General features: G+C 39.1%; 1 protein-coding gene across 2 annotated transcripts in view; it reads right to left on the bottom strand.

Moving 5' to 3' along the window:
* Nucleotides 1–1,646: 1,646 nt before the first annotated feature.
* Nucleotides 1,647–15,607, bottom strand: part of LOC127618106 (pecanex-like protein 1) — a 47,212-nt gene continuing 33,251 nt past the window's right edge. For both annotated transcript variants that reach the window (XM_052090361.1, XM_052090362.1), the window contains exons 21-35: nucleotides 15,330–15,507; nucleotides 14,940–15,048; nucleotides 14,689–14,818; nucleotides 14,539–14,597; nucleotides 14,189–14,404; nucleotides 13,639–13,892; nucleotides 10,053–10,283; nucleotides 9,832–9,932; nucleotides 9,555–9,705; nucleotides 8,790–9,020; nucleotides 8,377–8,651; nucleotides 6,159–6,331; nucleotides 3,600–4,051; nucleotides 3,235–3,375; nucleotides 1,647–2,869 (exon numbers count right to left, since the gene is read on the bottom strand). In XM_052090361.1, the coding sequence (XP_051946321.1) occupies nucleotides 2,729–2,869; nucleotides 3,235–3,375; nucleotides 3,600–4,051; nucleotides 6,159–6,331; nucleotides 8,377–8,651; nucleotides 8,790–9,020; nucleotides 9,555–9,705; nucleotides 9,832–9,932; nucleotides 10,053–10,283; nucleotides 13,639–13,892; nucleotides 14,189–14,404; nucleotides 14,539–14,597; nucleotides 14,689–14,818; nucleotides 14,940–15,048; nucleotides 15,330–15,507 (2,842 nt within the window). In that variant the 3' untranslated portion in view covers nucleotides 1,647–2,728. The remainder of the gene's footprint in view (nucleotides 2,870–3,234; nucleotides 3,376–3,599; nucleotides 4,052–6,158; nucleotides 6,332–8,376; nucleotides 8,652–8,789; nucleotides 9,021–9,554; nucleotides 9,706–9,831; nucleotides 9,933–10,052; nucleotides 10,284–13,638; nucleotides 13,893–14,188; nucleotides 14,405–14,538; nucleotides 14,598–14,688; nucleotides 14,819–14,939; nucleotides 15,049–15,329; nucleotides 15,508–15,607) is intronic.

Raw genomic sequence — 15,607 nt, 5'->3', positions numbered from 1 at the left:
ATGACTGAATTGTAATTTTTGAGTGAACTATCCCTTTAAGGTTATCATTTGTAATGGCTACACTTGTTTGATATGTTCTTGAGCAATGTCCATCAAAAGTCCCCACAATATTTTAAAAATGAAATATTACCTGCTGTTAATTTATACTAAATCCCTCTTATAAACAAAATTTCTGAATAATTCCTACTGGGATGCAGAATTCTACAGAATATGGTTTCTGAATATAGAACATATTGTCTGTATTGCTTAAGAAATGCTATATAAGGCTGAATTATTGACAAAACTTGACAATAAAAAGGTAGTCAATGTGCAGCCATAACACCCTGTAGCTAAAGACTGGTTGCCTACTGAATCTAAGCAGCATTGAGCCTGGTCAGTACCTGGATGGGAGAACGAAATTTGCTGCTGGAAGATGTATTAGGGAGTCCAGCATGGGGTGCTCACCCTGGGGACGGTGTAGGTCCTAATGGCCCAGTATAGTGCTGGGGACACTATACTGTAAAACGGCACCATCTTCCGGATGAGACATTAAACTGAGGTCCTGACTATCTGTGTTCATTTAAAATCCCAGGACACTTCTTGAAAAGAGTAGGGGTATAACCCTGGTATCCTGGTCAAATTCCCCCTATTGGCCCTTATCAATCATGGCTTCCTAATATTCCCCATCCATTAAATGGTAAATGGTCTGCACTTATATAGCACCTTTTTCACCTTAACAGTATTCAAAGCACTTTACGTGACTCATTCACACATTCATACACCAATGACAGCAGAGCTGCTATGTAAGGTGCTAGCCTGCCATTGGCAGCAACTTGGGGTTCAGTGTCTTGCACAAGGACACTTCGGCATGTCGAGTCATGTGGGCCGGGATTCGAAATTACCAACCCTGTCATTAGTGGCCGACCCACTCTACCAAATGAGCCACAGCTGCCCATTAATTGGCTCTATCTCTCCTCTCCACCATTTGAGTGTGGTGAGCGTACCTGTGCACTATGGCAGGTGGCACACTGGTGATGGATGAGGAGTCCCCTGTTCACTGTGTAAAGTGCTGAGTATAGTGACAGAAAAGAGAAATATAAATGTAACGTTCATTCATTCATTTAAATAAAAGGTATATCAAAATATATAAATCAAAATGACATAATTAATTTCACCCATTAACTAATGATCTATTAAGTATTATGTGATATAATAATGCTGAATATAGAGAGTACCAATATCTCAAAAAACAAACACATCGATAACTATCAAAAACTCTGCACGTTTGGGCATGATTACAGTTTGTGTTATATATTGTGAAATTACAAAGGAGTTCAGATTTTTTGGTCCAACCATCAGTGTATGTTTTCTACGATGAAATATCAGGAATTGTGAAAAACTGGGTTTAAATGTATTTGGCTAAGGTGTATGTAAACTTCTGACTTCAACTGTATACATATATATATATCTCATCCTCCTTGCTAGGGGTTTCTCTCTAAACAATTATGAAACATGCATTCATTTATCAATAACCATGTAAACAGCATGTTTGGTTATGCTGTTAACCGTTTGTGCATGTGAACCAGCTGCTGGCTTGGATTATCTCACAATGGCTACTTTAAAGGGCCGCAACCTTCGTCCTCAGATCACATGAATACGAGCTCACCCCCAGGTCAATTTTTAATCCACTTTAATTACTCCTCATAAATTAATGTCATCAGTCACTCAGGAGCATTACTAGTTCAAAGTTACTTCATATTTATGCATTGTCTTTATTTGTCCCGTAAATGAAAAACAATATAACAAAATGTAAATACATTAATAAATATTCAAAGCCAAATATTTTTACAGACACACACACACACACACACACACACACACACACACACACATATAATTTTTTTCCATACATAACTACATGTGCTAAAAAACACTTCTGTCCTCAAGCTAAAGAAAACCTCAAAATGGCAGAAAAGAATGTCGATGATTTCGCATTTTTCATTTCAAAGGCATCGGTAACCATGGCGATTTAAACCACAGAGGAATACATAACAAGTGATCTAAAGAATGTAGTGCACAACTGCAAATAAAACATTTAAAAATCATAGTGCAAGTTAAAGTTTCTCATAACACCTGTCTCTTTGTTTATAAATGTATCTGCAACTAAATAAAAGTGGATGAAAAAGAAGGATGAGATAAAAGAAGCAACTGCTTCCTACTTTATCATCATCCTCACTGTGATCATCAGTCTTGGCAGCTATTAAAACACAGTCTGTCACATGATTCACTGCATGTCCAGGGCAATAATGTGCACCTGACTTCATTTGGCTGAAAATACAAAATAAAACTTCATAATAGCTGTAATAAAATGTCTTCTCCGTGTATATTTCAAGCTCGGATTAGTGTTCCCTGCATGTTTGCATGTGTTTACAGACAGCTGATGAGATGCATAGAAACTAAAAAACAGAATGAGATCATCGTTGCTCATAAAGGAGACAAAGAGAGAGAAAAGTTTACAGGAGCTGATCTCTCATGCAGCATATCCGAGCAACACAGAGCAAGGCAGCTTTCTGTTCAGATTTAAGCAAGTGTGCTTCTTGCAGGATGTGTTTGTGTGTGTATTTCCTTTATTTGCACGATTCCCTGGTTTCCTGCACTCTGATCAGCAGCTGGGAGCGAGCGTGGCCTCGTTCTCCCTCTGACATGTGCAGCGATCTGACATTAGAGAAGGATGCGTATGTGTGTATCCTCACACCTCTGCCCCCAGTTCAATCACTCCCGTCTCTATAATGGGAACCAGTTTATCATCCACCTGGACCAACAGGATGGTCTTATTAATGTGAGAACGGCTAACTGGGTCACGACTGCAAGGCACCCAACGATGAACCACCTACAGAGTGAAATAGTGAAAGAATGCAGTGGCAGAATTAACAGAGATGGAGAAATGCATTTCTTTTGAACATTTTCTATTGACCATGGTAGCAATTATTCATCAAATAATGGAGATGCATGTTATAACTGGGTATATATATCCATCGAAGTGATATAATCAAGCACGCTTTTGGCAAAAGTATTTCAGATCACATTTTTTTGCTTCATCCTCCACAACCAGCACTTAGAACTGACGGAAAAAGTCAGGAATTGAGCTGTGCAAAAAATTACCTAATATGCGTGATTTAAATAAATGGCACTATCAGTGGGAGAAATTCATTTTTAGTGGATTCCCCTGAAGAAAAGCATGTGTGATGTACTTACATGACCCTCCATGCCCTCTAGGGGGCTCCACTCTCTCCAAAAGTTGCGTCCAGCTCTGAGTCTCATGCTCTCATCCGGCCACACAAGCTCCTTTCTCTTAGACTGATTCATCACGTCCAACACCTGACTCACATCCACAATCTATACATGTACAAATCAAATCAAAACATGCATGAATGCATTTTGTCATAGCAACAAATTTTTAAAGTGTTATTTGTGCACCGCTATCGTCACCAAACAGAATTGGAAAAAAAACGGAAAATTTTCAAACAAGTTCCCCTGAACACTACCCTATCTGCCTCTGATTGAAAAATTACATATTATATCACCTTTAAATGCCGAACTGTATGAAAAAGACCTCTCACCTGCACCCTGTAGGAGATATCATCCCTCCTTAGACAGGACAGCGAGGGATTGTGATGATGATGGTGGATGTGATGAAGATGATGGTGTGGGTAAAGATGGTGGTCAGTCCCCAGCACTAAGGCCTCGTTTCCCAGCAGGCCTGCGAGCGTGTGGGCATGCCGTTTGCAGGGGGGGATGGAGTGGGCGGAGAAGGAGCTGGAGGGGCCAGGTGGGTCAGGGGCAGCTGAGGCGTTAGGGCCCAGCCGGAGCTGCAGGGAGGTGGGCAGCGTGCGGAGAGACAGCTGGCTGCTGGAGGAGCGTCTGCAAGGCTCCAGACCCGTTACAGACGTGCGGAGTGAAGACTGCCGGCTGCTGCTGTAGCGATACAAGGAGGACTGACTTACAACAGACGCACGAGCGGGAGACTGACGCACCAAACCAGACAGCACAGACTGAGAACTCTGACTCGTACCTGAACAAAGAGAGAGATTATTGCTTGTTACTACCCTAATTTTTTTTACTTGAATTTGATTTGACACGAGTGATAGACTGATGTATATCGACACGACTGATAGACTGATATATATATAAACAGGGAGATAAATTGGCTGATATTTGGCCACCTTGAATTACAAACATACAGGTGAAACTCGAAAAATTAGAATATCGTGCAAAAGTTCATTAATTTCAGTAATTCAACTTAAAAGGTGAAACTAATATATTATATAGACTCATTACAAGCAAAGTAAGATATTTCAAGCCTTTATTTGATATCATTTTGATGATTATGGCTTACAGCTTATGAAAACCCCAAATTCAGAATCTCAGAAAATTAGAATATTACATGAAATCAATAAAAAAAAGGATTTTAAATACAGAAATGTCGGCCCTCTGAAAAGTATAATCATGCATATGTACTCAGTACTTGGTTTGGGCCCCTTTTGCATTAATTACTGCCTCAATGCGGCGTGGCATGGATGCTATCAGCCTGTGGCACTGCTGAGGTGTTATGGAAGACCAAGATGCTTCAATAGCGGCCTTCAGCTCTTCTGCATTGTTTGGTCTCATGTCTCTCATCTTTCTCTTGGCAATGCCCCATAGATTCTCTATGGGGTTCAGGTCAAGCGAGTTTGCTGGCCAATCAAGCACAGTAATACCATGGTCATTGAACCAGGTTTTGGTACTTTTGGCAGTGTGGGCAGGTGCCAAGTCCTGCTGGAAAATGAAGTCAGCATCTCCATAAAGCTTGTCTGCTGAAGGAAGCATGAAGTGCTCTAAAATGTCCCGGTAGGCGGCTGTGTTGACTCTGGACTTAATAAAGCACAGTGGACCTACACCAGCCGATGACATGGCTCCCCAAACCAACACAGACTGTGGAAACTTCACACTGGACTTCAAGCATCTTGGATTGTGTGCCTCTCCATTCTTCCTCCAGACTCTGGGACCTTGGTTTCCAAATGAGATGCAAAATTTGCTCTCATCAGAAAAGAGGACTTTGGACCACTGAGCAACAGACCAGTTCTTTTTTTTCTTTAGCCCAGGTAAGGCGTTTGACATTTGAAGCCCATGTCCAGGACCCGTCTGTGTGTGGTGGCTCTTGATGCAGTAACTTCAGCCTCAGTCCACTCCTTGTGAAGCTCCCCACACATTTGAATGGCCTTTTCCTGACAATCCTCTCCAGGCTACGGTCATCCCTGCTGCTTGTGCACCTTTTTCTTCCACACTTTTCCCTTCCACTTAACTTTCTATTAATGTGCTTTGATACAGCACTTTGAGAACATCCAACTTCTTTTGCAATTACCTTTTGAGGCTTTCCCTCCTTGTGGAGGGTGTCAATGATGGTTTTCTGCACAACTGTCAGGTCAGCAGTCTTCCCCATGATTGTGAATTCAACTGAACCAGACTGAGAGACCATTTAAAGGCTCAGGAACCCTTTGCAGGTGTTTAGCTGATTAGAGTGTGACACTTTGAGCCTACAATACTGAACCTTTTCACAATATTCTAATTTTCTGAGATTCTGAATTTGGGGTTTTCATAAGCTGTAAGCCATAATCATCAAAATTATATCAAATAAAGGCTTGAAATATGTTACTTTGCGTGTAATGAGTCTATATAATATATTAGTTTCACCTTTTAAGTTGAATTACTGAAATTAATGAACTTTTGCACGATATTCTAATTTTTCGAGTTTCACCTGTAAACCTACAAAATCTACTAACAGTCAATGGATAATGCACCTTTTTTATCTCAAATATTTTTCTAGTAAATATTAGGGTAGGTTTCCATCATCATAAATGTTCTAATTTGTACTAGCATTTAGCATATATTCATTCTCTGCTGGCCACGCCACTCTCTGTCCTCTCCCTGTATTCAGTATTTAGGTAATAAGTTATCCAGTCATTGAAAAATCCATTCAAGTTGACCACTATGTGCACTTTACTCAAAATAAATAAAAAGAAGTCTTTACTTTGAGAGATGAGGCCTCATTAGAACACAGAATGTATACTAGTGAGTAAAAGTGTGTGCAACTGTGTGTTAAACCAGTAAATGTGTTGGTGTGTGTGATTGAGTGTGTTTACCCAGAGAGTGAGCTGTGTAAGCATGCAGCGCTGTGGGTCCTGAGCTGTGCTGGGAATCACTCGCTCCTGTCCCAGAATTTCCAGAGTTCCCACTGCCAAACGACAGACCTCCTGCATCACAATCTTCTACATTCCCACCGCTGTTACAGCCAGCACCACAACCCTTTCTCAGTCTACAGAGAGAGAGAGAGAAACATCTAAAACAACAATTTTGGCAAATTATTAATTTCTGACATCTCTTATACATAAAGATCAGGTGAGGTTTATTCAGGGTTGCGGCTTTTCTGATAACATTAGGCATTTCATCAATATTATGTAGTCAGTGGTGAATGATCAGACTCAGGTCACTGCAATCTCATTTGACGATGAAAAGGCGTTTGATATGGTAGAATGATATTATCTTTTAAAGATTTTGGAAATATATGGGTTTGGGAGTATGTTTATTGGATGGATTATGTTACTTTATAGACACCCGGTAGCGGCGGAACACACAAATGGATTAATTTCAGATTATTTTACTCTAGATAGGGGCACCCGGCAGGGTTGCCCTCTTCCCCATTATTGTTCTGTCTTGCCCTGGAACCATTAGCAGCCATGATAAGAAAGGAGGAGGATTTTCCAGGTAATGGCAGGAGGTGTAGCACATAAGCTTCTGCTTTAAGCAGATTATATTTTATTATTAGTCTCCAACCCCATCAGATCTGCCTTGCCTCCACAGAATTATTCATTCCTTTTCTAAATTCTCAGGATAGAGAGTTAATTGGTCTAAATCCAAAACTTTGGCTCTGACAGCATACTGCCCAATAATGGATTTTCAGGGTGCCTTTCAGTGGCCCAAACAGGGCATTAAGTATTTGGATATTTTATTCCCAGCAAATTTGTGTGATTTAGTTAGTTAATTTTGACCCTTTAATAAAATGTTTTTTGAGCAATGTGGGCAGGTGGGCTTCATTACATTTATCTATGATTGGGAAGGTTAATGTTATTAAAATGAATTGTATTAAAAAATGTAACTACCTGCTATAATCTCTCCCTGTAGATGTCCCACTCTCTTATATCAAGCAATTTGGTAGCATAGCGAAGTCCTTCATTTGGAATGGGAAATGTCCCAGATTACATTTCAGTAAGTTGCATAGGCCGATTGACAAATGTGTGCTAGGCCTACCCAAGATTTTGTTTTATTATTATACGTTCGGTCTCAGACATTTGGCTCATTGGTTGCTTCCACCTGAGAGAGTCCGTCCCTGGTTTTGTATTGAACAGGAAGTTCTTGCCCCTATTTTGCCATTGCAAACCCTTTCTATCAAACTAACCGGAGAAGTTAAATGACACCGTTATCTCGTTTTGGTCGAAGGTTCAGAGTTTTGTGTGTGATGTATTTGGCACTCGGGTTTCATTTTGCCCCAGACTCTGGGTGATGGGGCAGTCATCGATATTGAGAATAGACACATAAAGAGTTGGGTCCTAAACGGGGTCATGATCACCAGAGAGATACTTTTAAGGAGATGGAGGTTGGCTGGAGCACCCTCATTTCAGGAGGGGTCATTTAGAAGAACTTGTTTGTGGGGAAATTGGGCAGATATCTGACGTTGCTGGATGTGTGATTATTATTATGTTTTATTTTATATTTTTTTGTGTGTGTGTCTGAAATCATTTTCGACCACTGGGATGTTGTTGGGGGCCAGGGTGGGGTTGGGGATTGGGAGGGGTGATAGTGGGGTTAATTGTTGATTCTGTGTATATATGTTTTGTTTTTCTGTGTTCAATATGTGAATTAATAAAAAAAATTTAAGAAAACAAAAACAACACTTTTTCAAATCTCTTAAATGCTCAATTCTGATTGGTCAATCTGAAATCAAATATATTTGTATACTGACTGCTAAAACTTTATATTTGGCCATTGTCCCAGAAAATGTCCTACACGGTGCTAGTAGCACTTCATAGTCTCGCAAATTAATATGTTATGCCCATATATTTATTTGGTAAGTTGCTGTGTAAAAAGCAGGATAATTTACAGTCAGACGGTCATTATTACAGAATAAACCTTTTCAGGATGATACAAAAGGTCCTCGTAACCCTGTCAGGATTCTTTTGTTTTGTTTTTATTTTGCATTAATAACTGGCTGATTGTCCATTACTCCTTACTCACATTCTCTCTTAACACACACACACACACACACACACACACACACACACACACACACACACACACACACACCTGTGCCAAGTATTGACGATAAAGTTTTGTATGTTAGCAATGCTGATTGGTCCTCCCAGTATGTGTCCCAGCTGTGGGTGTGTATTACAGTAAGAAGTCGTCAGGGGAGACACATAGATGGGGTATCCGATCGGCTGGTCGCAGGAAGAGTTGATCATGTTTCGTAGTGCTTGCTTGGCATTCTGTATGCTTCCACGCTCTGGGTTTCTGTTCCGCAAAAACACCAATTCCTGCTGCTGCCCTGCCCATAGGCCACGCACACACTCTTTATTCACCTGAGAGAACAGAAACACACAGAACATTTTGCATGGCAATAATTTCAGACTTGTCTTTCCTTTGGTTGCCATAAAATGTACCTTTTCTCTCTTTACTTTTTCCATTATATCCTGTCTTTTTTTCTTGCGCTCTCTCACCTTTATGACCCTGAAGCTGAGGTGGCGTCGGTTAAGCATGATAATCTTGTATTCATTGGTCCCCTCATCCAGCACGTGTCTGAGGGCAAGCAGAGAAGGGGAGTTGGCTAGGACAGCACTGCGCCAGGCCGGGTCACCCTCGTGAGCGATGACCAGAGTCTGCTCATGAGAAGAGATCGCCTCAAATAACACTGATGACTCCTCGTATTCATCAGGAGACGTAAAGTGATCCTGCAGTGAAAATAAGAGATAAAAGTGAACAAGAAATCCAAATAGTCTGTTTCTACTGCATACATTTCTTATTGAATATCCTGTTTCATTTAGAAATGTTACAAACAGTTTTTCGTGATGACTTAACTCTGATTAAATGTATTTTAATATGTAAATATGCTTTTCTTCAAGGTTCTGATCAACAAGTCAGTTTTTATTATGTGATAATAACTGTCTGACAGTACATAATCCTGCCAATTACACAGCTACTCACCAAATAATTAAATAAAGATGAAACATTGATGCAAGTTTATTATGTGAACAGCTATGAAGGAAATCGTTTGCCTGGGATAACGGTCAATTGTATAGTTTAGCGTTCAAGTTACAGCGACTGGCAAATCAGAATCAAGTATTCCAGAAAGTTGTGTAATAAGCCTTTATAAAAGATTACATTCCCTCTTGATAAAGATAATATCACAAAGCATAAAATGACAAAAATCACACGTGATTAAGAGATACCAGCCAAAACACATCACAGATGACATCACATCTCACCTGGTGCAGTTTAAGTGACATGCGTATTCCAGGAACAACCACCTTCCTCAGCAGTTCCATGTCAGTAAAGATCCATTCATCTCTCACAGATGAGATCCGGAAATCTCCCTTAAACAAAGCATGCAGCCCATACAGGAATGACTCCAGATTACTGAGAGAATGCAAACACACATATCAGAACAATCAATACTCAAAGAAACCACAAAATCTCTCATTATTACAAATATTTTGGAAATCTTCAGCATAGAAATCCACGACACGCTAATTGCGGCCCCACCTGGACATGTGGTGTGATGCAGTTCCCAGAGCTCTCCTCCCCAAAACACAGAGACCATAACACAACAGAACCAACATAGAGTCCTTCTCACTGTCCAGTGGCTAAAACAGAGAGGGCAGGTGAAAATACCTTTTACTTTAAATTCATCAATCTTCCCTTTGCCATCGAAGGTACTTGTGTGTGAGAGTGTGTCATGATGCAGTATATGTGTGTGCTTTTACCTTCTCTCTCCGTGAGTTGCAGTACTGGATCCAGCTAAGGTAGACGGAGCAGAAACTGTCTCTAGAGATTCCAGCCAATCTGTGGTCATAGTCTTCATCAATATTGGGGTTAAAGGTCGGATCCAGGTCAACATAGTTACGCTCTCCACAGCTCGTCAGGCCTTCCAGCAGTGTTTCGTTTGCCAGCCACTCCTCCAGTTTAGGAGATGCAATTACATAGTAAATGATGCCCTACACATGTGAACAAAGACACAAAAACACACTTTTTAATGCAGAAAATAATAAATTATTTAATGCACAACTTTGGGAAATTTATTTTGAATAGTTTTAATCATTAAATAATCTTGTAAAAAATGTCAAGAACATATACGAATCATATTTCAACCCCAAATAAAAATCATTTTATATATTTTTCATTGTAACATTATTTTCTTGCCAATTAAAAGAATATTCCTGGTTCAATATAAGTTCAATTGACAGCATTTGTGGCATAATGTTGACTACCACAAAAATTAATTTTGACTTTATTTCTTTAAAGAATAAAGCAAAAATCAAGGTTACTTTCAATGGATGTGAATGATGCCAATTTTTGGAGGGTTTAAAGGCAGAAATGTGAAGTTTATAATTTTATAAAAGCAATTACATTAATTCTTCTGTTAATACCCATGTATTACTTGAGCTGTAAAGTTTAAAAATTTAAATCAAATTTACAGACATTTTAGGGTTTGTTGACATTACATTGTCATGGCTAGTAAAATTGGCTATAACTTTACACAGAAAAGGTTAGTAAGTGATTTTATCACACTAAAATTATGTTAACATTCATATAGTTTACAGTACATCATGTGTCAATACTTTTGAAATAGTGAGTATATTAACATTCAAAAATGGGCCCCCATTCACTTCCATTGTAAGTGCCCCACTGTAACCCTGATTTTTGCCTTTATTAAAGAAAAGGATGAGCAAGTCAAAGTACATTTTTGTGGTAATCAAAATGATGCCAAACATGCTGTCATGAGCTTAACATGTATTGAACTCAGAATATTCCTTTAAGGACATTTCCCCACAAATTTTCATTACCATAATGGGTCTGAACATTATAATTTTCTTTTTCATTTGCATTATTCTCAATGATATTCTCATTACAATACTTTAGTAAATTAGTAAAATAGTTTTGTTGTCATTAAATCAGCATACACTACACAGCAAATACTACCATGATGTATACAATACAAATGAGATACCATCATTTTTGCACATTACCGAAATGAGAATAACAATATTTTAAGAAAATTAGCTTAAAAGCAAGAAAAATTACAGCTCAACAAATTAAAAAAATGCAATGGTCCTTAAAATAGACTTCATTGCCTTTAAGCAACATATAATTTATTTTTTTTTTTGATTTATGGGTGAAATAAGACCTGGACATTTTCTACACAGGTTTTGTGAGATGCACCCAACTGCTACAATTTATCAGGTGTGTCGTTGCCTCAGAGTAGAGCCTGACCGATTAGGGATTTTGGAGACTGATAAAATACAGGTTTTAGAGGGAGAAAATTCACCAATTACTGATATGGTGGCCGATATAGTTAATTTTTGAGCTGAAATCAAACAGACCTTTCCTATGTGGATTATTCACCGATTTTTCACTGATATGATTATGTAAAGGCACTCAGAAGGCTGCTTTCGTAAACAAATGTTTTTATCAAAGAATATTTGACATTATTATTATTAATTGTCAACAAATTCTAGAAATGAACACTGAGAAAATAAAGAATAAATATAAGTACAATAAATAGCTTAAAAAACATCAGTACTGTTTAGTATCAGTCAATTGCCAACCATTAAAATAAAGAATAAATAAAAATGAAATAAATAGCTAAATAAACATCAGTAGTACTGTTTAGTATCAGTGAAATGCTGTCTATTTTAATACTGCCAGTCAATTAGTGGCAGATTTTAAAACAAGAAGCTTTTACACCTGCCGTGACAAGAGAAAAAGAGTGGCGTTACAAGTTCAGGGGAAACTTTCAACGGTGGAAAACCAGACTTTTAAATATTACATTTTATAAATGCAATGACTGGAATTGTTCAGTTGAAGGGGGTATCAAACTGTGAATCCTGAACAAAACAGTTTGGTGAATACATGTTTACACATTAGCTTCCACTCAGCTGACAAGCAATAAAGTGGTTAGCTCGTTAGCTATAAGCTCGTTGTCACGGAGAGTAAAACATGAACCAGCATTGCATCTCACCAACTAGGTAACGGCGTAGCGTGAAATCAACACTCAGACACAATCCACCACCACACTATTTTCTACTGAGCTGCAAAAAGATGCTCTAATGTTTACCTTTCAATCTGCTACATTACTTACTGCACTGACAAACTATAGCTGGCTAACACCAAACAGACATGAGTGACATGGTTGCCAGGGACAGGGTTAACGTTATATTAGTTATACCGAAAACGGAAAATGATGTGGTCATTGTTTATTAACTTTCCAGTATGTATTTCACAAACTAGTTAGCAACTTACCAAGAAGACACCACTCAACTCTGCAGAGCCACCGTCAGCTCAGAGTCAGCTCTGTAAACAGTGGAGTTGGAGCGTGCTCTGCTGGACAAACTATGTAATGAAACCAAATCTAAAGCAATGTTGTTTGCATTATATGTTCTGAAAGGGAGTTTTTTTCATCTAAGGTCCATTGCTAAATTAAAACAGTTTCTCTCACAGAAGGACTTGGAAATAGTAATTCATGCTCTTATTACATCCCGGCTGGATTACTGCAACGCCTTATATGTGGGTCTGTCTCAATCTTCTTTTTCACGTCTGCAAATAGTCCAAAATGCAGCAGCTAGACTCCAAACGGGTACCAAGAAAAGAGATCATATTACCCCAGTTCTCGCTTCCCTACATTGGCTTCCAGTTCGACACAGAGTAAATTTCAAGGTTGTGATGTATGTTTATAAGGCATTGCATGGCTTAGCCCCTCAGTACATTGCTGATTTACTCCATCTACATTCTGCACCTATGTCTCTAAGATCATCAAATCAGTTACTCCTCTCTGTTCCTCGTTCCCGGTTGAAAACTAAAGGTGATCGGGCATTTGTAGTTGCGGCCCCCAGATTGTGGAATGCACTCCCATTTACTGTTAGGTCTTCCACCACACTGCCGATATTTAAATCTAAATTGAAGACACATTTGTACTCTTTAGCCTATAATGTTGGTTGAGAATTTTAATAGTTTTCTGTGTAGGTTTTATAATGTTTTATTAATTTGTTCTTTTTAACATTTTATAAGTTCTATTAAATACTGTTATTAATGTTTGTAAAAAATTGTACAGCACTTTGGTTACAACATTTGTTGTTTTTAAGTGTGCTTTATAAATAAACTTGACTTGACTGAAAAAAGTTTTCGTATGTGCGCATATCTGTAAACATACCCGCTAATACCAATATATCATTGAAAGTCTAATATTGGCCAATAATTACTACTGCAGAGTGGCAAAATCCGATCTAAAATCATTCCACTTGATGTCTAGTCTAAAGCCTAAATCTATTTTCAATAGAAGGACTGTCTGCTGACCTTGACGTAATAGGTAGTGAGGATTCGCCGCAGGTCAAACACCTGCAGCATAGAAGCAGCACTGTTATCAGTGATGCTGTAGCCCTCCAGGGCGTATTTAGTGACCAGAACCTCCCAGGCCAACCAGCGCTGGCCAAATGCAGCATTAAAGGACAGCAGGTGGGGGAGATGACCAGGCTCACAACAACAACAGCTCTCATCCTCTTCAATTCCCTCTGTTATTGCCTCTACCTCTCTCTGCTGGCAATATGTCCCTGAGAGAGTGAGAACAAGAAAACAGCATGAATGAGAGAAGAACAAAAAAAGTGGATATCACTAATTTTCTTGATCCCTATCCTTCCTAAATGAATCACACTGTTAGTTTTATAGGGGACAAGGGTTTTATAGGGTTAGTTTTACTTTTGTGGCATTTTATTTTCCTCCTAAAGTCAAACTTAGTCAAGGTTTCTTGCAGCTCAAACAGTCGTAATTAGTTTGAATTAAGCAACCTCTCTATGACTCTTAGAATTAAACAATCTATTTTTGCTCTGTTTATTCACCCTCTCCTCACCCCTGAACTCCAATCCTCTGAGCTGAAAGGTGATGAGCCCATTGCCGATCTCGACGAGGTGAACGAGAGCGTTGAGGTAATCAGAAGCTAGGATGAAACAGTCTCCGGTGCTGTAGTTTCCCCAGCGGCCCAGCTGCAGGTCTCCACACAAATTGTTCTGCAGGGAGCGTGTGAGATGCTCATAGAAGATGGAGTTTAGGTTATTGTCATCTGCCCCTGATTATGTAAGATGGAGCAAGGCCACAAGTTTAGTGATATAATAATAAGAAAAATAAGAAAAACGTACAACTGAAAAAAACAAAAGGTGCATTATAGAGGAATAGCAGCTTGAAATGGAACAAAAGATGTACCTGGGCTTCTGTCAAGCTGAGAGGCCAGTCTAGTGTTAGAGTGATCCACTCGCTTAGTACTGAAACACAAAAAATTACAAAAACAATCATGCAAAAACCTTATTGCTAAGCAAACAGAAAATGTTAGATGAGATACATTGAGTTTCTTACTTGTATTCTCTCTCCCAGAAGCGAACAGGTCGTACATAGGAGCTGATGAAAATGGCACTGCCAAGAAAAGGGGTTAGCGGAGTGGAGAACACAGCAGACACTATGGCCTGGACAAACAACATGGCAGAGTCTGGAAGGGGCGAGTCAAGGAGACAGCCAGTATCACTCACATAACACCAACACATATGGCTGGATTTGTTAAAGCTAGTAAAATACAGTGTAAAATCTCAAACAATGTGCATTAAGGATACGCGGCACAGCAAATGGCTGAGCGAAGGCATGGAAGGCGGAGCCCCAGGTGATCTGCCATGGTGCGATGTAGGTGTAAACAAACTTCAACTTATAAAAGAGCTCCCATAACTACAAAACACAAAAACACAACAACTTCGATTTATCCAACGAAGACAGCACAGCAGATTGGTAACTGAAAAACTACAAAATGTAATTTAATTTGGTCCCTTACTGGTTTAAATCCAGTTTCTTATCTGCTATCTAATATCCAGAAGTCAATTAACTTTTTACCATGAATTTTTGTATATATTAACTAATAAAGTGTCTTGAAAACATATTCAGATTGTGTCTGGAAAGTCTAGACTCAGAGAGCGACTTCAGAAGTTACAGATCCAGGGTACACTAGGCACCTTGCTGAAGAGGATGGACATGATGAAGAGGTCAAGCAGCAATGTCTCGGAAAACTGCTGGTAATCAAATGTGAAGAACAGGATCGTGAAGAGGACAGTGACATACTGATATGTTGGACTACTGAAGGAGGAACGCAGCAGTTTCAGCCCAGCAATAGTAATCATTAGAGCCCCAATCCTGAGAGAGTGAGTGAGTGAGAGAGAGACAGAGAGAGAGAGAATTAATTGATTGCTTGTAAATGACAGTGTAGAGCAGTGGTTTTCAAAAAAAAAAAATT

The sequence above is a fragment of the Xyrauchen texanus genome, chromosome 24, assembly GCF_025860055.1.
Source record: "Xyrauchen texanus isolate HMW12.3.18 chromosome 24, RBS_HiC_50CHRs, whole genome shotgun sequence".
Lineage (NCBI taxonomy): Eukaryota > Metazoa > Chordata > Actinopteri > Cypriniformes > Catostomidae > Xyrauchen > Xyrauchen texanus.
The sequence above is the reverse complement of the archived record's forward strand: the minus strand, read 5'-3'. Positions and strand labels throughout refer to the sequence as shown.